This window comes from Eleutherodactylus coqui, chromosome 9, assembly GCF_035609145.1.
Source record: "Eleutherodactylus coqui strain aEleCoq1 chromosome 9, aEleCoq1.hap1, whole genome shotgun sequence".
Taxonomy (NCBI): domain Eukaryota; kingdom Metazoa; phylum Chordata; class Amphibia; order Anura; family Eleutherodactylidae; genus Eleutherodactylus; species Eleutherodactylus coqui.
Window position 1 is genome coordinate 96,254,713 of NC_089845.1, and position 25,899 is coordinate 96,280,611.

The following is a 25,899-nucleotide window of genomic DNA, read 5'->3' on the forward strand; positions in this document are numbered from 1 at the left end:
TATGGACTATGTGCAGAACAGTCATATTAAAAAGAATGCGGTTCAATTGCAATACCAGTAGTACCACTATGCAATGAACGGTATTGTGAGTAGCGCCAGGAGGACAGTCTTTAGGTCCATTAGCGCTCACCCCAGTGCAACTTCTGCAAACAGCTGATCGAAGGGGGTACAGGAAGCTTCTACCCCCCCCCCCTCCCTCCCCCACTTTCCCAATTGGATATGGAAGACCTATTCTGAGAATACATCATCAATATTCAACCGCCCCCCCCCCCCCCACACCCTCCCAAAAAAAAACCTTTAAACTGGGCATGATTGCTACTGTTAGGCGCTGGCTGGCTATAGGCAAACAGGTGAATCACTCGGTAGGCCCTGAGCTAGGAGTGGGTCCCAACTGCCCAAATTGTGATGTACAACCACTGTAATACATACTACTAGGAAGAATACATAATCTTAGATAATTTATAAGTAACTGTTCAGTGGGCCCCCAGAATAAAATTTTACTGACTGGTCCAAGGCATCCCATGCAATACTGTCTACTGTACAAATGTTTACACGTTTACAATAAATGGCTGGAGATAATCAAGTCTGCCCCATAACCTATAAATTCAAGACAAGAATGTATACACAGTAAATAAGTTTATTATATGTAGCGTCTCAGCACTATGTACAAAGTATAACTGCCACACCATTTCGGACATTAAGCAGTTACCGCTGTAGTACTGTATATTAGCGTCAACAGTTTTAATACATAACTGCTTGGTTATAATAGGTACCGAGAACCAACATCAGCTAAACAAAGATTTCAAATACAGTTGTCTTAAATGTACAATATGGAAAACATAAAAACTTTAAAAAAAATTAAAAAAATTAAATTTCTACTTCCAAACAGTTTAGTTTTTTTTGTATTGTTCCTTTACAGAAATTTACACAAGTCTGTTTTTTGTTTTTTTTTTGCTGCATGGCATCCTATTAACAGTCCCAAATCCAAAATACTGGTGGTTTCCATCATAGGCCTTGAATTAAAAAACTAGTAAAAAAAAAAAAAAGCAAAATCAAAAACGAGAAAGTCTTTGACACATCTATACCAGGTCACTGATTCAACTCAGTGTTTCCAACTGTTGGCGTTTTTTCAGATGAGGAAACGAAAAAATAAAAGTATAAATAACACAAATAAGCTTGTGATATGTTCACAAAATATTAGTAACCAATACCGTCAAAGCAGCCATTCTGCAGTTCATCTGTGTGCAAGAGCGTGTAGCAGCCTTTGTGCACTTAGCAAATGAAAAAAAATAAAATAAAAAAAATGAAGTCTCTCTACTGACTGGTCCTGTCTGTGGCGAGGAAAACACTGTGTTGCTCCTGGGCCCTTTCAAGCAACTTCTTTTTCTTCTTTTTGTTCCTTTTGTCCTTCATTGTTCTTTTTCCTAGAAGAGATGACATCATTAGAATTTCTCTATATATAAAAATATACAACTCTCTTCACGGCATCAGCAGGGTCCCTCATTTACAGCGGATCCAACAATATATTCCTTAATATTCGCTTCAGGGAATGCATAACTTTGGTTATTAAAGGCACTGCTGAAGAAATGAGTGTAAAACTACCCAGACCTAGCAATAGACGATCATTTTCTCACTAAACAGTCTTTAGGTCCATTAGCACAGGATACCCGTAACAATTCCATGCCCAGATGGCTTTCAGGCCTGTTGGTTTCGGTGGAGGGAATGGAAAAACTGCACCTCTAGCCTTTCAGGAGTCTCAACTTTCTCTGACCGGCCTATTACTCTCTTCCTGGGTGACACTGTCCGTAGAACTGTGACTGCTACACTGCAGCACAAACTAGGAGAGATTCCCTTTCGCCTAGGTCTATAGCTTAGCTGCTCTCTGCAGAATCTGCAAGCTTCTCAATGGCTAGATCTCTTTCTCCCGGAGGGAACCATCCTTAGACTTGTATCTGCAACTCTGCAGTACACTAGGAGAGACTCCTCCTTCAACCTCTGTCCCGCACCAAGCACTTTTCTCAGATACTCCCTGTCTCTTTCGGCTCAGCTTCTTTCCTCCCTTCCCACCCATTCGTAAAGAGACTGTACCATTACAGTGAAAACATTATCATACAATTATTAAACAGCAATAAATCGTACCCCCTTACATAAATACACATCTACATGTGAATGGTTGAGTTGAAGAGGGTGTTAAAGATTAGAAAATCATGGTGGCTTGCTTTCGAAAACCTTGCTAAACATGTCCATAGTTTGTGTGTGTTTTTGAAGCACAGACCTATTCATTTTAGTGGAGCAGAATTATAATACCCAACACAACCCATGGACAGGTGTAGTGGGATTTCTAAATGAAAGCAGCTATGGTTTTTCTAATATTGGATAATTCCTTAAAGAGGTTATTCTAAGATTTAAAGCAATCCAAAAATAGTAGAGAAAGGTATGGACTGCATATGCACATATTATACAGTGATGCAAGAAGTAAATCAGATTTCTTCACACATGAATTGACACACAACAGGCAGAATGACAAGAAAAGATGAAAGAACTCTTCAAATTTATAAAGCACCGAACAAATGTTTGGCGTGGGGCACACCAGTAATATGGCAGATGTTAAGTTGGTAGTTCAGTTTTGCCAAGACGTATCCCGGCACATCCTCAGTTATCAATTGCACTGTAGCGGAGATATGTTAGTTTAGGTTGTCTAGTGTCACCAACAGCACCCACATCCACTGGCGTAACTATAGGGGACGCAGGGGATGCGGTTGCACCCGGGCCCAGGAGCCTTAGGGGGCCCATGAGCATTCTCTTTTCCATATAGGGAGCCATATACTTTGAATAAAGTATTATAGTTGGGGGCCCTGTTACAGGTTTTGCATTGGGGTCCAGGAGCTTCAAGTTACGCCTGTGCCCACATCCCACATCCAACATCTGTAAGATGCAGTAAAAACTTGAAGAGTTCTATCTTTTTAGGTCATTCCGACTGTTGTATGTCACTTCATGTATGAAGAAATCAGCTTTACTTTTGCATCATTCATTTAGAATTACACTACACCTCTTCCGCATGTTACACATTGATTTGTGGTTTTTCAACATAATTATAAACATGATTCTTAGTTACATTGTGGTCAAATTGGTAAAGTTCACTAGCCATTTCATGGTGACCTCTTTAGCGAGTCCCTACACTACTCGTGTGGCACTGCATGGCAACACCTGCCCACAAGGGGTGACCCAGAAGCCCAGCAACATCACTGCTGCCAGGCTAAGCCTCTACAGTTTTGGGCTACACCAGCCCACAAGCACTGCACCACATAATCAGGCATCTAAAGCTCTCCTGTTCATATAATCCCATGGAATGTGAGTGTGTTTCAATTTTTGTATGCTCCCATAGAAACTGAAACTTTTTTAACAAAAATTGCCCAAAAATGGGACATGCAGCAAATATGCAAACACGGTCCATCGGCCAAAGTGAAAGAAAAAAAAAAGATTTCTTGTGTGAATGGACCCATCCAAATGAATGGGTTCTTTTTTTGTGCAAGTTCTATCCATTTCGGAATTGGATGGAACCTGCACAGGAATATCGTGTGAGTACACCCTTAAAGTTCTCGATTATCCACAGGATAGGTGTCTGATCGGTGGAGGTCCAACAGCTGGGATCCGCACCAATCATTAGCATGGGGGTCCAATGCCACCATTCAAAAGGCCAAGGAACTGATGGAGACACCCAAGTAGAGAGTTCAGATATTTCTGTTAGTCCCATACAGAGCAATAGAGTGTAGACATGCATGCTCAATCACCAATCACTTCACAGAACTCCCCGGTGCTCAGTGATGATCCTAGCAGTTGAACCTCATTGATCAGACACATCCTTTATCCTTTAAACAAAATTTTGGGAATACCCCTTAAAAGCAAAAAAAGGAGAAAAATACAAGTAAAAAAGGGTAAAGTACAGCACATCAGAACCCAAATCATTTCAATCTCCATTTTTTGATCATGTCATCCAAGTGAAAATGATGGCTCTCTCCATTCAAGCGAACAGGATTTAGAGAAGTGGCTAAAAGCGAGAAAACCCTTTAATTAGTACATTGCAATAGCTCTATGAATTATCTGACCAACTCGGCATCTGTTACTTCCAGTGCATGGGTAATCAAAGTGAAGCTGCTGCTGGATACAATTATATTGCCACAAAACAGTAGTTTACTAACCCAAATCCCTTAATATTCTGATCAGAGTCATGAAACATGGGCTCTAATCACAGCGGCAAACATACTCCTGAACGTGATCCCAAGCGATATGTAACGTCAGCCAAAAATCTGGATGCAGTTAATATTTTAATGAAGCCGTGCTTTTATAACATAATCCATTAAATCACAAACAAGAGTTTACAGTCGGAATCAAAAACACATGAGATTTTTTTGTCTAGTGTTGCACATACAAGATCTGTTTGTGTGGTGCCACCAGGGAGACAAGTCTTGCCCTTGCCGTAAAAAAAAAAAAATATATATATATTATATAAAACCACATAACTACTGGTTACGTAGAGATAGTTGTACCCAGCCGCTGGTGTCGGTGGGGAACCAAAAGCTCTGCTATAATTAAGGTCTCATTCACATCAGTGTTTGCACGCTGTTACACCTAATCATTCGTCTACCCAGTTATAACACCATAACAAGGAAATTATTAACGATCCGATAGATGCTGGGCATCCATGGCAGCCGATGGACCTCACTGCCTATAATGAGATCTGTTGTGTGTTCAGGCATGGTGTCCAACATATTACTTCTCCAGTACCTCTACTGGAGAAGAGACTGGTGCATAATTCACAGTCATTATTACAAGGCCTGTAAAAAGGTCTGTCATTGACTTGCAGTAATGAGGACTTCCAATAGGTGGAGCTGTAGAGGCATTGTTCCATCTTTCCATTTGCATATTTCCCAAAAGGAGCATGGTTGGCTTTATAAGTTTACTCACACCTTCTAAGTGCTCCCCCTAAAGAGAAACTGTAACCCTCCAGACTTGTGTCTTAGACTACTATTGCATAGTGTGCATCAGGTTGTCCAGGCTTGGAAGGTCACTTTAAAGAGACGCTTCGGTATCAGAACAAGTTTTTGTCCGAGGAACAGAGAGAGGGGATATATTACTTGCTGCAGTTGGTCTTCTCTGCCAATACATCTCATTGATCCACTGGGATCTTATTTTTAGTCATCCAAGATAGCAGGGGCAATTTTCTGGCTGCCCAATGCACACTGTGCATCGCTTTCTGATTGACCAGTACTGATCACATGAGGTCTATCACTACCAATCCACTGTGGAGATTAGGTAGTCTGAAACTATGTCAGCTATCTAGGAAGGCTGAAAAGAAATACCAGAACCAGCAGATCAGAGGGGCATCAGCATGGGAGCCCAACAGCAAGTAGTATAACTGCCTTCTCAGGTCCAAGGACAAAATTTTGTCTTGAAACCGGAGGATCACTTTAAGGTTTAACAACTTCCATACAGATTTACAAGGCTGATATTCATTCTATCCTAGTGATATCCCTATGTACAGAATAGCACTTTTCAATATGCTCTATGGATGGAGGGATTCATAAACCTCCCATTATAGGTTTTGTGGTCTTTGAAAGAACTGATGGAGAAATGAAAAAATTGTTTTCTTGACCAAACAGAAAAAGAAATGCACAGAGAATCTGGCGCCAAGATGATTTGATTTCAGTGTAAGAAATTAGATTAGGCTCCATTAGGAGCATTCGTGCATTTAAGAGGCTATAGCTAAGCTTATTTGTGCTCGTCTTGCACTGCAGTTTCTTCAAATAAATATCATAAAAGGAATTTCCCTCAAATTCAGCATATGAACAGCCATTTAACCAAAATACGTCAGGTTTAAAAAAAATCAGCCTGAGCCTTTATACGAGGTGTTCTAGATGTGGGTATTGCTAAGAGATACTTGGCAATAGAAGAGGTATAGGAAATATGCACATGCTTTCAGCTCTCATCCTGTGGTATGTATACTCAAGGTGATACATGTAAGGTCTTTTGAGTACTTTTACATGCAGTACTGAAAATGATCATAGCCTTTGGGTACTTTTGAGGTCATTTATTCATTTTAGGAAGGTGCGTTTGTATAAGGGGTTAAATGCTCATGCATATATATTTATGTATATTATTGCTGGCCTTTATATATATTCCTTCAAGAATCTTCAGAGGTTACATTTTTATTTTAAACTTTGCTGATATGGATTAACAGGGTGCGAGCTGTCTCTTATTTGGCTGATGAGCTGGGTATAAAAGGACATATGCTGTTTTCAGTCTGGGTAGTGACTCGGCAGTTTTTGCAGAGAGCCTTGTGAGGAGTGAGCTTCCTCTGTGCTGCTGGAGAGCTGGGTTTTCAAGTACCAGAAAGAGGAAGCGAGCAAGAGCAACTCAGATTCCTAGAGTGGTGCTACCCAGCCGTTGCAACACAAGTTCCAGATAACGGTCTTGCTGACTGCAAGTGCCGAGCCATCACTGGGAGTGAGACCAACAGAGAGAGCAGTTAGACCAAGAGCAGGTATCTGGATATTCAAGTTTTGGTGGTGTGCAATTCTGAGTACCATCACCCAGGCTCATCATCAGCAAAACTAATTATTTTGTCTTCATCACTGTAAAGCCTGCCCACAGGTCCAGTTCTGCAGATTTCAGTTAGCAGATTTAGTCATTTGGTTAACAAACATTCCTGCAAGTTACTTCAGAGGAGACTCCTTTCACATTGTGCTCTTGGGATCTGTAATACTATGGGTTTCCAGGAGCACATTGCTGCAGGTATGGTTGATTTGGCTGGCTGATGGTGTGGAGTTCTCAAGCTAGCCAATCATCATTGGTCTTGTGCACATAAATACCAGACCCTCTTACTAGAGGGCGCTGGTCATTTATCCATTATCTCATTCCCCCTCAGAACTTGGTGTTTTATGTTATGCTTGCTGCTTGTTTGAGTTGCTTTCCCCGCCTTCCCTGAGGATGGTCTGGACACCTGATCTCCCTGTCTGCATCTTCTGCTCCCTTGCCTTTTATCAGGTGTGGCATCCATACATTTGATGTCCTGTACCTTGTCAGGTGGGTGATGACATGTTCCTTTTACATCCAATTTGCCCCTTTCTTGGTGTGTGGACTCTTGAACTAGCTCTGGTTATATCTATGCATGCATGAGATTCTGAGTGGAGTTTCCTTCTCTTTGTGAGGTGACCAGACTTTAGGTGTAACACGGTTCTGTTCAGTGTGTATCTGAAAGTGTGGACTACACTTTGTGTGAACAAGGTCTGGTTCATTGTATGTTTAGAGGTGTGGACTACACTTGATGTAAACAATATCTTGTTCTGTGTGGTGTTTCCGTTGTGTTGCAGTCACTGGGTGTGTACAATGACTTGTTCTGTGTAGGTCTGTAGGTGTTGACTAAACTTGGTGTGAACTGTCCTGTTCAATGTGTATTTTGTTGTATTTCCCTTGTCTGGTGTTCCTGCTGGTTACCAACTAGGGTGAGCCAGGCCCCTAGGTTCCAGCGTGGAGCCATCCCTATTGGTACAATCGCCCGTTTGTAGGCAGGGTTCCTTTTTGTGGTTTTAGTTGTCTTGTAAGAGTAGAGACTAAGGACAATGAAGACGCTTGATGTGGACTTGTAAGCTTGCATATTCTGGCCAAAATACAAACCAATACCTCATACTTACGTAGATATCTCCACCTTTCTGGTAGCTTACTACATTGCTAAGTCATTAGTGTCTGTTGTCTTTGTGGTTGTTTGTATGCACGTTTATGTTTGATAGTGGTGTCTGGCCCCACCTCCACACCTCCCTTTTTGTCCTCTCCAGCCCTTATTTAAGTTATATTTGTGTAGGTCATTGCTCGCACATACTACACGAACGCATCAACTCCTACTCTCAACCAGCATCTGTGAAGCTATTTGCTCCTGGCCAGAGTAAAACATTTAATGACGGATAATCCTAGATTTCCTGCACAAATTTAAGGATACCCCTTTTGTAGGGTATGAACCGCGTTAGTTTAAATAGAATGTTAGTAAACGGTTTGCATTATACCCCAATATGGTTATATGTTATTGCCATATTATTCTTTATCGTACATTCAATAAAGCATTGTTTGTTCAACTGAGCTGGTGTAAACCCTATCCCTCACCGGCGTCATATTCCACACCTGTCACCTGTTTCATTTGTCATTTGGAAACACAGATAACACTGCTATGAGCAAATTGGTCAAAACGTCACAAATGCATTCCTCTGGTACACTCGATGTTGGACTTTTTAGTCAAATTCTCACTTTCAAAAAAATGTATCCCACAGGTGAGAAGAAAAAACATGCCCTGATTACGGCCAGAGTCACACATTTTGTATTTATTGTGGAATTTCAATTATGGACTGTACATCTAAACTTCGTAACAAAGTACATTGCAATGGCTCGGCTAGGTCTGGCAGTCCCACTGCCGATGAATGCAGCAACACTGCACATGTGCACAGCATTCAATTTGTGGTGTCTGTGGTGAGACCCCCAACAAATAAAAAGGCAATCTTGGTCAGTCATATATACTTGCTAACCAAATAGGATTGTTAGCCAATGAAAATTAACTAACTCTGAAGTGAAGATGCAGCTCTCTCACTTAGGCAACAAAAGTCCACATGGATAAAAAAAAACAACAACACAAAATGCTTTTTTTTAGAACTGGAGTAAAAGTCAGATTTACACATGCTGAGTTTGAAACCTGGTCTTCACTTGAAGACAAGTTGACATTTGGGCAACAAATATTCAAGAAGTCCCATGGCAAAAAGTTTAAATTTGTTCCCATGCTTATACAATTGCTTTCATAATTGTTCCTGATTAGGTCAGAATCACCCCAAATTATCTAGGGCACTGACTACCCAAACAGCCTGCAGTAACAGGGGAAAGGCTGCCCTCTTCACCTCATGGAGGGTTCAACATAAATTACAATAAGAAGTCTAGGAAGTGGCTGAGAAATAGAAGATGGGAACAGAGCTTAAAGATTTTTAAGGGGAAAACAGACAATTAGAGGACTACATCACCACCTTTTTTGGCTTGCACGCAGATTAGCATTTATTATAAGTAGAGACAAGTGAGCACACTCGGTTAAGGCAGGTAGTCGAGCGAGCAACGCTCTTCTCGAGTAACTGCTTACTGGTCCCAGCAGATTCAGGGGGGCTGGGGGGGGGGAGCAGGGGTAGCGGTGGGGAGATCTCGCTCTCTCTCTTCTACCCCCCCCCCCCCCCCACCACCACCACCACTCACCGCCGCCCCCTGAATCTGCTCTGTACTGGAATGAATGTAAGGACTTGCTGTACAAGTGTTACAGAGTTTAACTTGAGTGTAATAACTTTCTGCAACAAGTTAGGTTATTCAAATCAATTGAAAAGCTATTGTTATCTCAATTCAACTAAACTATGAAAAGCTCTTGGCAGGGCAAATAAGATGGCATTCTGTGCCACAGTTTAAGTTGAAAAGAGTAACTACACTTTCAGCTAACTTTTGACATGTCAAAAGTATTGATCATTGGGGGTCCCACTGCTAAGACCCCTGCTGAGGGGCCTGCAGTACTCACCTGTGCTTCCATCAGCTATCTTCACTGGTTTTCGGCTGCTTCCAGCAGCTGAAGGTGGCTTTCTGAACACCTCTATGGAGCCATCTTCAACTGTTGGAAGCAGCCGAAAACCAGCAAAAATAGCAGAAGGGAGCACAGCGCACAGGTGAGCACTGCAGCCCCTCAGCTGGGTCTCAGCAGCGAGACCCCCACTGATCAAGACTTTTGACATGCTTCTACGACATGTCAAAAGTTAGCAGAAAATGTAGTTACTCTCTAAGAGTCAATTTAAGCTTTGCTACATCTGTCTTCATTATCTGCTTAATTCTCTTTAATCTTCCTTATCCATTACTTTTGATTGGTATTGTAGGGACTTCAGAACCAAAATTATCAGTTTTATAAGTTCAACATGCAATACTTATAATATTAGTTGGTTACAGGACAACCATTTTATGTTGAATGTTGAGGCTTTAATGTACTTGAAAGTGAATTTTCTAAACTAGACAACCTCTTTAAGGTGATAAAACACTTACAAACTGTCAGGATCAGCAGTTGTGGACCCGCTATGCCACAAACTGGGCAAGACCCGGGGAACCTCTGTCTTCAGCCTTTCATTCCACCAGTTGAGATCTGGGCTTTGCTGAGAGGTCCCCAGGCCATTACACTGGAGGTGGTCCCAATTATGTGGCAGCTGATGCTACAATAGACAAAACCGTGGTACTAGAGCATGTGATCTGAGGCGTAAGAGTTTTGAGTCAAAGCAAGCAATGTAACTTCAAAACAAGGGACAGTTTCAAAGTCAGGGGACATAGAATGGGCATGTGTGTGGACCCTTTGGGCAACAGAGGAACAAGCAGGAGACTATCGCCTTATGGACACACAGGAGATGGAGAACATGCTTCACGGCTGCCTGTGGGGGAAAGTGAGGCAATATGGTGGCCGCAAAATCACAGTTACAGTCCTATGTAAAAAAAAAAAAAAAAAAAAAGAAAGATAATATATGGTGAAATGAAGTGTGCTACATCACCCACCAGCTGTAAATAAAGTTAAGTTTTCATTCACAACCAGAGTTGCCTTCTGCAATGCAGTCGCAACCAGTTGGCCCCATTACTACCTGCACTGGTGATGCCCTACTTGGTGGGCGAGAACCCATATGCTGTAGGTCCAGTCAAACGAGGCCTCTAGCTGTACACGTGGCCTCCGGTGAGTCACCACCCAGAGACCTGCCCTTGCAACAACCCACTCGCTACTGACCCATCTCTAAAAACCATGTATTGGATGTGAGGAGAGGTATAGTCAATTCACAAGAAAATGAACTAAATACTAGTATAACATTTAGAAATAAAGTGCAAAATTGTTATAAAAATACTACAAATCCTAAAAATTGTAAAAAAAAACACATGTAGCACATATATATTCAGCTCATGTCCAGAATATAAACTTATCCATAATTAGGACCAATAGTTTAGGTTCTGAAGTCCAAATCCCATTATCCACTTGTACAGGAGGTCTACACCAATAACCGTACTAGTCTAATGCATTCAGCACTTGTAGAAGAATGTTGTATAACCTCACCGAGAATGACTGGAATCTCACAAAATGTGTCCATTATTATGCATATTTTCAGGCGAGCCAAAATTTCACCTTGGCCAATATGTAATGATTTCAACTTATCTCCTTACTTGAGCCAAGAGTTTAGAAGACAGATAGCAGATGATTTAATAGTTTTACATAATCTCTGTATAAAAAGCAAATACAAGAAAGTAAAGAACAGCGCTTCGGAGTTTGGTACTAGGGTAGACCGCTTCCTTTTCATACTCCTTTTGAAGGGCCCAAAAGGACTCGTTAGCGCTGGGCATCACTGGTAAATAGTTGATTTTGCCATAGGAAGCGGCAGCCAGCCAGACATTTCCCTTCCATAAGCCTTTTTTTTTAGGGGAATGAATACTTTTGCAAGGCACTGTATATAATGCAACTACGTAAAATATATTGGCAGAGTAAGACCAAACACAGCAAGGTCATTGAAAAGCAGAAAGATGCCAAGAAGTGTCATTCTGGTTCTCCATCACCTGCAAGCATCTTGCCCATGTTTAGTGTCCGATATTGCACTTGCAGAATGTTAATCTAATACATCATTTGCGTACGGAAAAAAAACAACTTTGGCAGTCAGCAGAGGCAGCAGAATGTGATGTGTGTGCATTGACAGAGAGATTGTGATATGTAAGATATCAATCACTTCATTAATATTTTACCAATTACCTACAAGATGCGACTTTAAATGACCTTGGCATGAGCTCAACTTTTCAGGGTAAGCTTTGAAGGAGCACAAAAAAGATTATATATAAAATATTTAGACACGTGTAGAGTTGTACTCATGACATTATATACCCCGAGAGTTTAGAAGATGTGCACCATTTAATAATTTAGGAGGCTACTTATCACCTACATTGTCCTTTATTAAATCATAGCTATTTCAACCCTAGCAAAAGGGAGAGAAAATAATCCAGTACTGGAGTAAAATCCAACTTCTTTAGGCTATGTGCTGTCTGCTGTCCATGGATTCACACACGTGGCCCCATTATAGCCTATGAGGCTATGCACATGGATGTATTTTCACACGGATGCATGCCCTGTTCACCATCAGAGCTACAGGCGCTGCATCTTTTTTATTTTATCTTATCATTTGATTTTCTTCAACCCTGATATACTCTAAACCTATCGCTAGGCATTAGAACTGTTGGCTCTTCTTTGCAATCTTACAACTTTGGCACGAGCTACAGGATCAGCCTTATTTATATTTTACACAGACTGATGCTCATCTACTACACGGCTGACCCTGTGCCTTATCTAGCCATCCCTTTTACAGGTCAATAGATGCTATGCATCTTTCATAGATTGCTATTTAACGAGAACTATCCTCTCTGGTTTGCGCCAAGATAGTCTCTAATAGCCAATACTAGCGATCTGCAGGCCGAATTGTGCTCTAGCTCTACTATGAGCATTATCGACATAATTGCTATTGCCAGCACCTTCTACCATCTTAGTTAGGTGTCTGTTATCAGTGGCTTAGTAATTGGTCGCATGCTCACTAACTGTGGGATACGCAATTGTTGTAGGACTAATTAGGCTGGACTTGGGAAAGGGAGAAAATATATATCTATTCTTTTCCTAAGTCACACTTGAGAAATAGGACCTGATACTGAGTGGTCTGTATATCTCTTACAAGAAACTATTCAATATCAGTGGTTGAACAAACTATCAGTCTATCAGTAAAATGACTTCTATTGGTCACACAACACAGAAGTGCATATACTTATACAAGTAGACAGCCCAATATAGGCTCTGCTCCTGATGAACCACGAATTTGTGGGGAAACGCGTCGAGCCGCAACTGAGCCAGAACTTGAGCTCCTATCGATAGACTCACTTGTGTTTCTCAGACTATATACAAAGATCTGAGTTTAACTGTGTGTGTTTATCTACCTTTTGATCAGACTGGGTGATTATATATACACTATCTGTCAAGAGAGCCCAAAAGTGAGCCAAAATTTGAGCCCATACTGATATACTCATCTCTATCTTTCAGACTATATCAAAAAGATCTGAAATTAACTATATGGGTATATGCATACTCTAAATCATACTTATTGATCATATGCACTATTCGCTAAGATCATAAGATATCCCTATTGTCTATAAGTACCAGGACCTCCTGACTTAAAGACTATACGTATTGTTGTGTGGAAGGGGTTATGTTATATCCCTTTGTACTTATGTTTTGTGAGTCTCTATAGCCCATATATACGTTTTTTAAAGGATCTCAATAAAAATTATTATTTTAGTCTATAACTGTGAAGTGCATGCCCTGTTCCTGTCAACATCCCGGATGAGAACAATAAGACAGACATACTAATGCGTGTCAAGATGCAGCCTGTGTGTAAATTGGGCAGCACACAAACGCATGTACAGTCCGATGACAATTGCACCAGAGTCCCTTAGGCTTAAATCGTGCACACAGAGAACGCCTGGAAGCCTTATTGAGTGAAACTTAAAAGCGTATTCATGGCTATAGATCACACTTCAAAAAGTCTTCTGCCTATGCATTTCAGCCTGCAAGATTCTTACCCATGGCATATCTGACCCATAGTTACATTAAAATAAATTGACCCATTAAGCCAATAGGAATACTCCTTGCACACTCCTCAAAAGGAAATGAAGGAAACATGGACGATGAAATTGATTGTGAGGCCGCTTTCACATGGGCGGGAAAATCACGCAAGATTTGTGCATTGCGAAACACACAAATCTCGCATGAAAATGAACCCCATTTTTTGAATGGGGCCATATAAGGGAGCAATTTTTAGCCCGCATCGCAGTGTGGGGGAAAAACAAATTATTAAAAAAAAAAATTTGAAGCATGTCCTATGTTTGGGTGTTCCCCTGGAATGCCTCACCCACTGTTTTCAATGGGGCTGGAAAAAAAGCATGGCGTGTGAGGTGCAGAGTGCGATGCAAAGTTTCCCAGGAAACAATAAAGGATTACTACTTTCCTAAAAAGATGGAAGGCATTTTTGACACAAAAATGCCTTAAATCCGCCAGGCCATTGCACATTCCTGAGCGCAGTATTGGGCAGAGTTTCACGGCCCAATATCACGCTCATTCGTTTGAAATTGGCCTGAGGCTACAAGAATGCATCAAAACAGCAAAACACAAATGAGAAGGTGCAAAACACCTCTAGAACACAGTAAAAAAAGGCTACAAAACCACAAAGAAAAAAAGCTACAAGAACCTTTTATGAATTTGCTGCACAGACTTTGCTGGTCACTGAAACATGAGGGAAGCAAAAGAACTGTCAGAGGATTAACAAACAAAAGTAGTTCTACTTTATAAATCCAGAAAAGGGATATAAAAGGATATACAGTGGTTTGGAAATACCAATCAGTTCCGTTTAAACTGAACACAACCCATAACTTTTCCTTTTCTTGTTCAACCTGTTAACTCACAGTCACATAGGCCAAGAAAGGCAACTGTAAGAATGTGAAAGAAAATCCCACAGAGCAATTTCTATTGAAATCCAAACTTCTCCGAAACAAATTGGTGTGGCTGTTTCAGCATCCACAATAAGGAGAGAGTGTACTGGAGCAAAATGGGTCCAAAAAAAGGCACCAACACAAAAATAAAAGCCAATTCCAATACACCAAACAGCATGTAGCGAAGCCCGAAAACTTCTGAAACTGAATAATTTGTAGGGATGGTGTCACGGGTTGAGGTATGTAGCTCAAGGCTCCGAATACGATGCAGCAGAAGGAGTAACTAAATAAATGTTTTATAGTTTGAAGAGCACAGAAATAAACACATGGCTAGTAATAAGTAAAAAGTTGGATTTTCTCTTTCTTTTACTAGGTTATAGTTAACCATAGGTAGTCTTTAAACGGTCATAGATTACGGAGTTGTAGCAATAGTTTATGGTTACGAACAATACAACCTAACAAGAATGCAGAATATGCAACATAAAATATGTACAACTTCTGGTAAATCTCACGTGATGAGCATTTTTCATAGCCGGAAATATTTGAGCCACCTCCAAGTGCCATCTGCTTCCAGAGATATCCCCATTAGTTATCTTTGCTAATTGAAGGGTCTGTGTTTGTGTTGAAGATGTAACAGTAACAATTAGAAGAGGGGTTTATTGCTGCTAGTAACCTTACAAGGTCAGACCCTTCCAATGATATCAGTTACCAATGAGCACCCAGCGAATGTGACGACACTGAAAGACCAAGATCATTTTGCCACATGTCTGAGATCTCAAAAGCCGAAAAGTCCCACAAGGTTGCGACCTTTTCTTGAACTTCTCAATCCAAGCCCCTAGTCCATTTGACACAGCCTAGACTATTGGTCACATTACATTGCAACTTCCACAGAGTTGCTACAGTATACGTTCCCGTCTAAATGACATCCAGCAGAGAGCGGTCTCCGGGGATCCTTGAGAATGACCAGTCTTGTGTTTCTAATAGCACAGAAGCCTGTCAAAGGATCATGTAAGAAAAACATCTGCAATACTACACTGAAAGAACATAATGTTGACAAATTAACCTCTATGAACTGAGCAGTCAGAACATGTTAAGAACAACAAACAGCAGTGCTTAACAATGGGGTTATTTGTCCATGTGAAAAAACGGCTTCAAATATTGTATAGTCGGCATATACACATAGAAAATAGAATAAAAATTTATTTTAATTCTTAAACCCCAGCCAAACGCAAGACACCGTGTCCGGATCTGATGTAACGCTATCTTCTTAAAGGATAATTATACTCACACTAGGTACAAAATGTGGATAACACAAATTATTATATGTAAGGAAAAAAGTGGGGAAACTGGAAATCTGCAAGGAAACCCTACCTAATGTTACAGTATACTACCCTTGATATGCCAGCCCGGATGCCCTAGATCTCACCCACAATCCCTGTCCTGCCTGCTTGCCTCCGCTCCTGGCTAACCCCAGGCAGGCAACCGGGCGGTGGTCCCTACTCTCACTTGGGGCCGAAAAGGGACGCTGGCGCACCTGGATGGAAAGGGTAGAATACCGACAGAAAAGGCAAATGTAATTAACCAACATGAACAATACTAAGCAGAACTGAGGCAGATGGAAAAACCTGGTGGACAATAGCATAGTATAGCAGACAAGATGACAGAGGCAGGAGATCAACAGAGGCAGACTAGCTAGCACACTGAGGGAAACCAATAACTGGTAGTGATTGCAAGTCTCAGCCTGACCTTTAAACAAAAGCCTCCGCCCAGGGGCGCAGAGAGGGAGACAGCCAACTCCCAACAGAACATAAAAGTGAACTCGTGTACAGCAGCTGCACTCACAGGTGGGCCCGTGCACGGTGCCATGCACCACCAGCAACTGGACAACAAGCCGGAGGGACGCGCCCCGACCGTGGGACCGCGCACACCGCCGTCCCGGGAGGACCAGCAACCACCGTATGGTAACACCTAAGAGCAAAGCATTTGCCCTGATGAGGGCGACCCCACATCAGGAATATGGGGTAACCCTGACCGTCCCTAGTTGGAAAACAAAGGCTGCAATCGATAAACATATGAAAAACTTGAAGTTGCGCAAGTCCATAAAAAGTTAGATGTTGCGCAAGCTAATGGACCCCAAATGTTCAGGAGATAGAATGCAAGGACAGCCTTGATCACACTAGTAGCCAGATAGACTAATCTGAACTAATACAAGACTGGAGCATAGTCGACCAAAAACACTTTCAGACTAAGAGTATAACCGGCATCTTCAGCGAGGAGGAGCCAGAAAAAATGTGTCAATACTACAGCTGATTGGGTGGCTTTGAGGTTTGGCCGGGTATGATATCAAACAATCCAGGCACTGACAGAAGTGGCAGGAACAGCATCCAGTGCCAAAATTAAATAGCATACTCCAATGTGAGGTTCTTGTTGCCCGGACTGACGCCATGATGTTATCCCGATTCCGATCCGCGAACGGCCAGCAGGTCGTGACAATAATGTTATACTAATGATAGTAATATGCACTAACCAAGAAAAGCAACATGTAAATAATATACTACAGCACTTCAGAACGCATCAGTTACCTGGATGGGAACAATGATGAAAATTACTACATGCATCATTATGAGAAGTTTGGTGCATGATGAATTCAGCACCACTTACTACACACACAGGTTATGCTTGATTCACATCTGCATTTGTATTTTCGCTTCTGTTCAGTCATAGGAACAGAAAACTAAAATGATGTCAGTGCGAGATCCATTACACGATGGACACCATTGGCAGCTGATGAACCCCACTGACCATAATGGGATCTGTCAGATGTCCCATTTTACCAGGGAAAGGCTGCATTGCAGTGTGTGCCATCTTTTTCAGTGTTATGAGAGAATCTTTGATGTAGGTGCCATAACACAGATGTGAAGAGATGTTTTTATTGTGCCACATCATGGCTCACGTACAGTGCTTTGTGAAACCATTCTGCACCATAAAAATGGCACAGGTCATCAATAAATTTGGTGCATATGAGTCATCCCGTTTCCAAACACTTCAAAATGGTCAGAAGTCACAAAATGTGTCAAAGCACATGCCTTTTCCAGGAGTGGAACTTCTTCAAGAGTTTTGTGCCCATCAAAGAAAAATCTATTGGCCATAAAATGCTGTAAAATAAAGAAATAAGCCATAATCCCCTCAGTCAGCGGCCCCCGTGGCAGCGCAGGAGCCCCAGACCCACCACTTTGAACCTGGAAGAAGCTACTGCGAATCACTGCTTAGTCAATCACAGGCTTCAGCAGTCACGTGTCATACATCACATCATCACAGCTGATGCCTTGAATTGGCTAAGCAGTCACGTGTGCAATGAGCAACATGCCACTTCTCCCAGGTTCAGAACAGCAAATACCACTAGACTGGTGATAAATGAAGCAGGAGAATATGGGATCAGTTTATGAATTTTCTTGTCCAAAACATTTTTTTTAATTTCCCAAAACCCTTTTAATTTTTTGGTGCAATTTATGCCAAACTGCTAACACTAAATCCTCATTTTGTTACTAATTTTCTTTTGTTCAAAAAAAACTAAACAGTGTGTTAGGCCAAAAAAGAGACATAAGTCCATCTAGTTCAGCCTATTTCCCCCCCGATGTTGACAAAAAAAAACAAAAAACAGCAAGGAGAAGTCAATTTTCTCTGTTTAACCCCTTCATGACACGGCCTATTTTGAGCTTAAGGACGCAACAATTTTTGGCGGATTTTCTTCTCCGTTTATCAAAAGTCATAACTTTTTTATTTTTCCGTCGATGCGGCCGTATGAGGGCTTGTTTTTTGCGTGGCGAACTGTAGTTTTTATCGGTGCCACTTTTCGGTACATAGACTATATTGTAAAACTTTTTTTTTTTTTAAATGATAGCAGGGAGAGAAAACGCATCAATTCTGCCATAGATTTTTTTTATTTTTTTTTTACAGCGTTAATCATGCAGCATAAATGAGACATTCCATTTTTTCTGCGGGTCGGTACGGTTACAACGATACCAAAATTCTTACATTTTTTTTAGGTTTTCCAACTTTTCTGCAATAAAAACCCTTTTTCTTGGAAATTTTTTTTCCGAAATCGCTGCATTCAAAGTCCTGTAACTTTTTTATTTTTTGATGTACGGCACTCTATGAGGGCTTATTTTTTGCGAGACAAGCTGTAGATTTTATTGGTACCATTTTGGGGTACATATGGATTTTTTGATCACTTTTATTGCGTTTTTAGTGAGGCAACATGCTAAAAATTAGCATTTTGCCTCAGTTTTTTAGGGTTTTTTTAGCGTTTTTTTCCGTGCACAGTCAAAAGCATGTGCAACTTATTGTACGCTTCGTTACGGACGCGACAATACCAAATATGTGGGATTTTATATTTTTTTTACCTTTTTTTATGCTAATCTGAGAAAAAGCATAAAAAAATGTTTTTTTTTACTCATTTTTTTAATTTGTTTTTTTTACACTGTTTGTGTCCCTCTGAGGGACTTTAATCACTGCCCTGATGATCGCTGTTATAAGGCATGGCAGAGCTACTGCTCTCCCATGCCTTATCGCTTATACAGCGATCCTAGGCATAGGCAATACAGGACGCCAGTGTCTGGCGTCCTGTTGCCATGGTGACAGGCCGGGCTCTCGCGATGACATCGCGAGTTCCGGCCGGAGACACAGAGGGAGCCGCACTCCCTCTGTGAACTCTTTCCCTGCCGCGATCTACTTAGATCGCGGCAGGGAAGGGGTTAACAGCGGGAGCGCAACTCCGATGCCCCCCCGCTGTTGCAGCGGGACGCCGGCTGTGACTGACAGCCGGCTCCCGCTGCGGGTTAGCGCTGGATCATATGTGATCCTGCGCTATCTCCAGGACGTAAGTTTACGCCCTGTTGCGGGAAGTACCAGGCTGCCAGGACGTAAACTTACGCCCTGCAGCGGGAAGGGGTTAAAGGGAAAATAATCCTTCCCCATCTCCAATCTGGCAATCAGAATAATCCCTGGATCACCGACCCTTCCAAAGTTATTAATGGCTATACCATGTAATATTGTAAAGCTCAAGAAAGATGTCCAGGCCCCTCTTGAACTCTTCTAGTCGGTTCACCATCACCACGTCCTCAGGCAGCGAGTTCCATAGACTCACTGCTCTTACAGTAAAGAACCCCTTTCTATATCAGTATAGAAACCTTCCTTCACCTAGATGTAGAGACGTAGAGGGTGCCCCCCCTCCTAATCTAAACCTCCTGCCTTCTTTGCAGATTGAATCAATGATTAGAGAGTGCGTGTGTCCCATGTCATTTCAGAATGGACACCTTAAACTATAGTCAACAAATCACAGCTCTGTCCTTCTACAGCTTAGCTAAAAGGCAGTCATCTCATGTATATACTGACCTACCTATCAATCTTGAACTCCTAAATGGAGTATCACAGATTCCCTATAAGGTTGCATTGCACCCCCTTACCAATTTGACCCCTGTGCAATCCAGTTTGCAGTTCTATAGACAAAAATATCTATAAAATTTCTTTAATTCAGAAATTCTGTTAGCCCAGAACTTGTAGGTGGATGCACTATGCATCTAGTGTCAAGCCTGAAAAGATGTGCCAACTATATATATATATATACATACATACACTGAAGATGCAACAAATTAGTCTGCCGTTCATCACTTTATTCAATCTCATTATCTTACTAAATAGGACTCAATATCATCCACTTGACGAATACTGTATAGAATGTAAAGAACTGATATAGCTTTCATCTAATGTAAAACACAACCATGAATTAAAGTACAGATCCTTATGACGCTAGAAGACCATGAGTCACATTGCTGGCAGCTGCCGCATATCAATGACTGATCGCCATTTATAGGAAATACAGACATCAGTAAACAATATAATGACGTCGGCAAGACTGTTTACTCATTGCTACTCATAAAATTACCGATACTTTTACACTTCTGACCTCACTTGCAGTTGACCTTCAACCTACATTTCACAATATACGTTAGCCATACTAAGTAATTAGAATATATACCGCACTTAACAATTTAAAGTCTATGGATTGCACTTTATAGCATAGTATTCATCCAGATATGTAAGCTTCTGGGTCCCACTGCAAAACCTGAAAGAGGGCTTCCCTTTCCTATTATTTGTAATCCTGGTATTTTATGTAGTAGAAGGTTCTCAGGCACCAGGGCCTAGGTGCAACTGCTACCCCGATTCCCCGATAACTACATCCCTATAGTGGTTAACCCTTTCCAATCCAATTTGTATCCTGGTTTTCCTAGGGGGCTTACTCTTTCTGCCATTATACAACGGCGCTATATGCTGGCTAAAGCCAGTACTGCATGAGGTGACACATTGGATAGGCTCTGACAGCAGAGAGGCTGGCAATATACAGTAAGAGAACCCTGACGGATGTCTTCCAACATCAGAGCTGTACAGCCTTAAATCATAATGTCTTTAGAGGTCAGACAGTGGATTGGAAAGGGTTAATGCATTTTTTGCCCTACCACACAACCAGTCATGTTGTCGGCTGAAATGTAGACGTAGCTACCCTTCTCACCCCTCTTACCAGGCATTCTACATCCATGAGATAATGAAGACTGCATGATATTGGTCAGGTCTGTGAAGCTAAGGAGGTTAAAGGGGTTCTAAGGAGATCTCCCCCTACTTGTAGGTCATCAATACCAGATCAGCAGGGTCCACCATTCAGGGCTCCCAGCAATTAACTGTTTCCACCTAGTCCATGCCTGTGTGTATGGAGTAGTTTTCCTTTTGGAAGCAGTGGCCTTGCCTGGTATTGCATGCCAACTCTCATTGAAATGGCAAAGAATTAGCAATGTGAGGGCTCAGTCACACGAGTGCATCGGCGCCCGTGTTACTGCAGCTAGCAGACGGCCATACCTGAAGACGGACGTCTCTCTGCAGCGCCGGAGGAAAACCATGTGACCGGCTTCAATGCCGGTCATGTGTTCTTTCATCAGCGCCGGAGAGAGACGTCCGTCTTCAGGTGCGGCCGTCTGCTAGCTGTCAGTTACACGGGCGCATCGGCGCCGGTCTACGGGTGCCGATGCGCCCGTGTGACTGAGCTCTTATACTGCAGTGTCTAAATACTGGGGTAATCCATGTGTGTTAAAGCAGCATCCAGGGGTACTTCCAGAATATAACTTCACTCACATCGCCCAGTGAAGATAACCTTTATTGTGCCCATACACAGCAACAACTTTTCGACCACATTATCTGCGGTCTTTGTCAAGTCCATACTGGGGTATGTAGAAGCTGCAAAAGACAAAGTCGGAGATCAGTCAGTGAAGATGGATTAACTGGTTGCTTTTCCTCTGCCCTCTCTTCTCCTGCACCTTCTTATAAGCTAATTCAGGACCACCAAAAAGAAAACTGTTGTGGTCATAAATTAGCAGATAACAATGTGAAGGAAAGGAAAGCGCAGAGGGAAAGCAATGTCAGTCCAGCTTCACTGATGGATCTCCTACTGAGACTTAAGCCCCATTTACTCCGGACGATTATTACTCAAACGATGTCTTTTGAGCGATAATCGTTGCGTGAAAATGCTACCATCGTTAGCTTTTCAGATAAGCGATGATTTTCTGTTGAGTTTAAAATCCATCATTCCTCTGGGCAGCTGATACCAGAGACCGCACACTGTGATTCTCCATGGGACTGCTGATAACATTGTTTTTAGCTGCAGTCCCACAGCAGAACAAAGGGGCTGTATGCAGATGACAGACCACCTGCTGTTATCAGCATACACCAAAGGGAGCCTCATTTACATACATATGAAGCTAATAAGCTACTAAAGGGCATCAGTGCTCATTAGCAGCTTATGCAAAACGATCGCTCAAAGGGTCATTCTCCCCATCTTTTGAGCAAATTTAGAGTGATCATCTTTACATGTAAATGGGGCGTTAGACGGCAGTTTCCAAATACTGTTATGTGTGGAAGCTGCAGAAGTACAAAATACATTGCTTTAAGTGAAAAAAACTCCCCACCTTCCAAAGGTGTTCATAGCCTTTAAGGACTTCCAGAGGTAACAGTTTTTCCCCCCTGTGTCCAAAAGGGCTCAAGAGTTCATCTGCCGCGCAAGACAATCCCAGTATTATTGATGACACATTGGGAAAGCTTATGCGCTACAACGGAAAAAAAAAATCTATAGGTAATCTCTACAAATAGAACTATAGTAGTGAGGATAATTACAAGCACAATTGGCTCACAAGGCTAGCACTGGCACCAATGCTAGAAGGGGGCCCGTAAGCATACACTAGTACTCTAAGTGGTAAATAAGAACTGGGGAAGCCCTGTCACAGATTTTACAACAAGGGCCTAAGAGTCTTTCAATTTCCATTCCAAATATATTCTTAAAACTAAACGTTACAAGACAAGATTACACCGGTGAGAAAAAGTAACAACACTGGATATTATTTCCTGGAGGTCAGAAAAGAATTGTGTCATCTGAAAATGAGACAAGGGCCAACATCGCTATTGTGTCATATTTTTCAGGGATCATTTTCTTTTCCTAACCTGGCAGTGACCTTAAATTTCTCTATAGATATTTCTAAGAATAGCACATCTGTTCTTCCTTACTGTTGTAACATGATATTTTATACCCAATATAAAAGTGTAGGCCCCCTGCAGGTCTGTGGACCTTTGCCAAATTCTTCAAATAAGACTGTTTCAACAATGGTGTTGAGCCTTCGTTGGACCGGCCCTAGAGTGAGATTTTGTACTCACTAAAAAGTGTATGGATTTTTCACCTTGAAACAAAAAAGGTTTTACCTTTACAGTTCTATAACAATTTACAAAATGAGAAACTATCAAACTTTTTGAAAATCAACCCACAACATTAGTAGTCATTGCCAAGTCTAAATGTGGAATTGTCAACATTTTGGAAAAGTATTCAAATGGGAAACTTTTTGATTTTGTATATGGCGGTTAACCTCTTGAGAAGCATATGTAGATATTATACACTAGATTGCACTGTTACATGCATGGGTGAATGAAGAACCACTTTAGTTTTTCCTCCACAGGTTACCACAAAGTGCATTTAAGTTCTACAGTCTCCTAATTTTTTTCTTAGAGCTAGGAGCAGATAGACACAGGTAGGACTATAACAAGGGGGCATCCTCTACATCTAGAGGAAAGAAGGTTTCTACATCAACATAGAAGGGGAGTATTTACTGTAAGAGCAGTAAGACTATGGAACTCTCTGCCTGAGGAGGTTGTGATCTCACTAGAAGACTACGGAGGAGGAGGGGGGGGGGGGGGGGTGGAAGCCTTTTTTAACGTTACGATATTACATATTCTAATCACCGATTACTGCAGAAGGGTCGGTGATACAGGAATTATTCTGATTGCCAATTGGATTTGGGAAGGAATTTTTTCCCTTAAAGGGGTTGTCCCGCGGCAGCAAGTGGGTCTATACACTTCTGTATGGCCATATTAATGCACTTTGTAATGTACATTGTGCATTAATTATGAGCCATACAGAAGTTATAAGAAGTTTTTCACTTACCTGCTCCGTTGCTAGCCTCCTCGTTTCCATGGAGCCGACTAATTTTCGCCGTCTAATGGCCAAATTAGCCGCGCTTGCGCAGTCCGGGTCTTCTTCTTTTCTCAATGGGGCTCCGTGTAGCTCCGCCCCGTCACGTGCCGATTCCAGCCAATCAGGAGGCTGGAATCGGCAATGGACCGCACAGAAGCCCTGCGGTCCACCGAGGGAGAAGATGCCAGCGGCCATCTTCAGCCGGTAAGTAAGAAGTCACCGGAGCGCGGGGATTCAGGTAAGTGCTGTGCGGATTTTTCTTTAGGTCCCTGCATTGGGGTTGTCTCGTGCCGAACGGGGGGGGGGGGGGGGGGGGGGTTGAAAAAAAAAAAACCGTTTCGGCGCGGGACAACCCCTTTAAAGGAGGAAAATTGGCTTCTACCTCATTGGGCTTATTTGTCTTCCTCTGGATCAACATTGGCGGGTAATAGGCTGAACTGGATGGACATAGGTCTTTTTTTCAGCCTTACAATCTATGCAACTGTAGTGGCCCAGTACATCCATTTCTGGCTCCCTCCATGTCATACATGTCATGTCTTGTGTTGGTGCAAATTGTCTAGTCGTTTTTTTGTGTGTATTGCACAGCTGCAGCAAGTGAGATCTTAAGTGTTGCATGAGCCTTGGAGATGCTTGCAATGTATCATTTATGTCCTTTCATGTGGTATGAGTGAGAGAGAGTGGGGAGAGGCTTGATTCTTCTGGGTTTCTGAGAAAAAGTGCCAGCCACATCGGGGTACCTTCAACTCCCATCTGGTAGCGAATAGAGGAGGAAGAGTGGTTCCTGATCATCTGTATGCCAGTAACTGTGAGAGAGCGTGAGCACCAAAAGAGAGAAAGAGCGTTGGTGGGGAGTCAAGGCCAAAATCCCCATGCAGAGGTACTCCCCTACTATTGTTCCTATGCGGCCGTCCTGTGCCTGGGATCACAGTGTTGAGGTACTTAAATTATACGGTTTCCTACATGGCCGTCCGGTGTTGAGGATCACCATGTAGCAGGACTATCCTATTGTTTGGCTTCTTGCACCTTAACTTTGTGTAATTTGTGCCTTCCACCCAGTGTTTATTCTAAGTAAAGTTGTGCCAGGCCCTGACCATTCCCGGGGACCTGCGGTACGTGATATTTACCGCCAAGAGTCTTTTCGGTGGGTAACAGAATGGTGGCGTCACCAGTGACAATCCCTATGCCTGTTTGCATCCCTCACCTAGGGGTGCCCGGAAGAGGCTCATCACTTCCCTGGCCTTGGCTGCGTGAGTCACTCCTGGAGGGACAAGCAACAATCTTACCTTCTCAGCTCCTCAACGTATGCCCTGTGTCCGGGGTCACCCTGTGGGACGCTGCATTACTATCTTGAACAGCTAAAAATGGGACCCAAAACTGGCAGATCGGATGGACAGAAGAGAAGAAAAGCAGCAGGTAATATATCACCAGACCCCTCTGGAAGGTCACTTTAAGCTTTTTTAAAGCACTTCTAAATTTACCCCTTTTGGATTTCCCTCTAGTTTTGACTTTAAAAGAAAAATGCATCAACATGATCTTAATCTGCTTCTGCTTTACTGAAATCAGTTTTGAACACTGCATTGATTTAAGCAACGCTTATTAAAGAAGTGATTGGCAAAATATAGCAATTAATTGCTAGTTGAATCCGATTGACTTACTACTTGTTGGATTAAGTTGTGGAATTTTAACAAATTTTTCTCATTCCTGTCACAATTAAAGTTGCCAAGGTTTCAATTTGGATTGTT

At 42.1% G+C, this 25,899-nt stretch overlaps 1 protein-coding gene across 1 annotated transcript in view; it reads right to left on the reverse strand.

Moving 5' to 3' along the window:
* Positions 1-621: 621 nt before the first annotated feature.
* The window catches only part of RSPO2 (R-spondin 2), a 130,799-nt gene continuing 105,521 nt past the window's right edge, over positions 622-25,899 (reverse strand). The window contains exon 6 of the mRNA XM_066578985.1: positions 622-1,424. Coding sequence (XP_066435082.1) covers positions 1,315-1,424 — 110 coding nt within the window. The 3' untranslated portion in view covers positions 622-1,314. The remainder of the gene's footprint in view (positions 1,425-25,899) is intronic.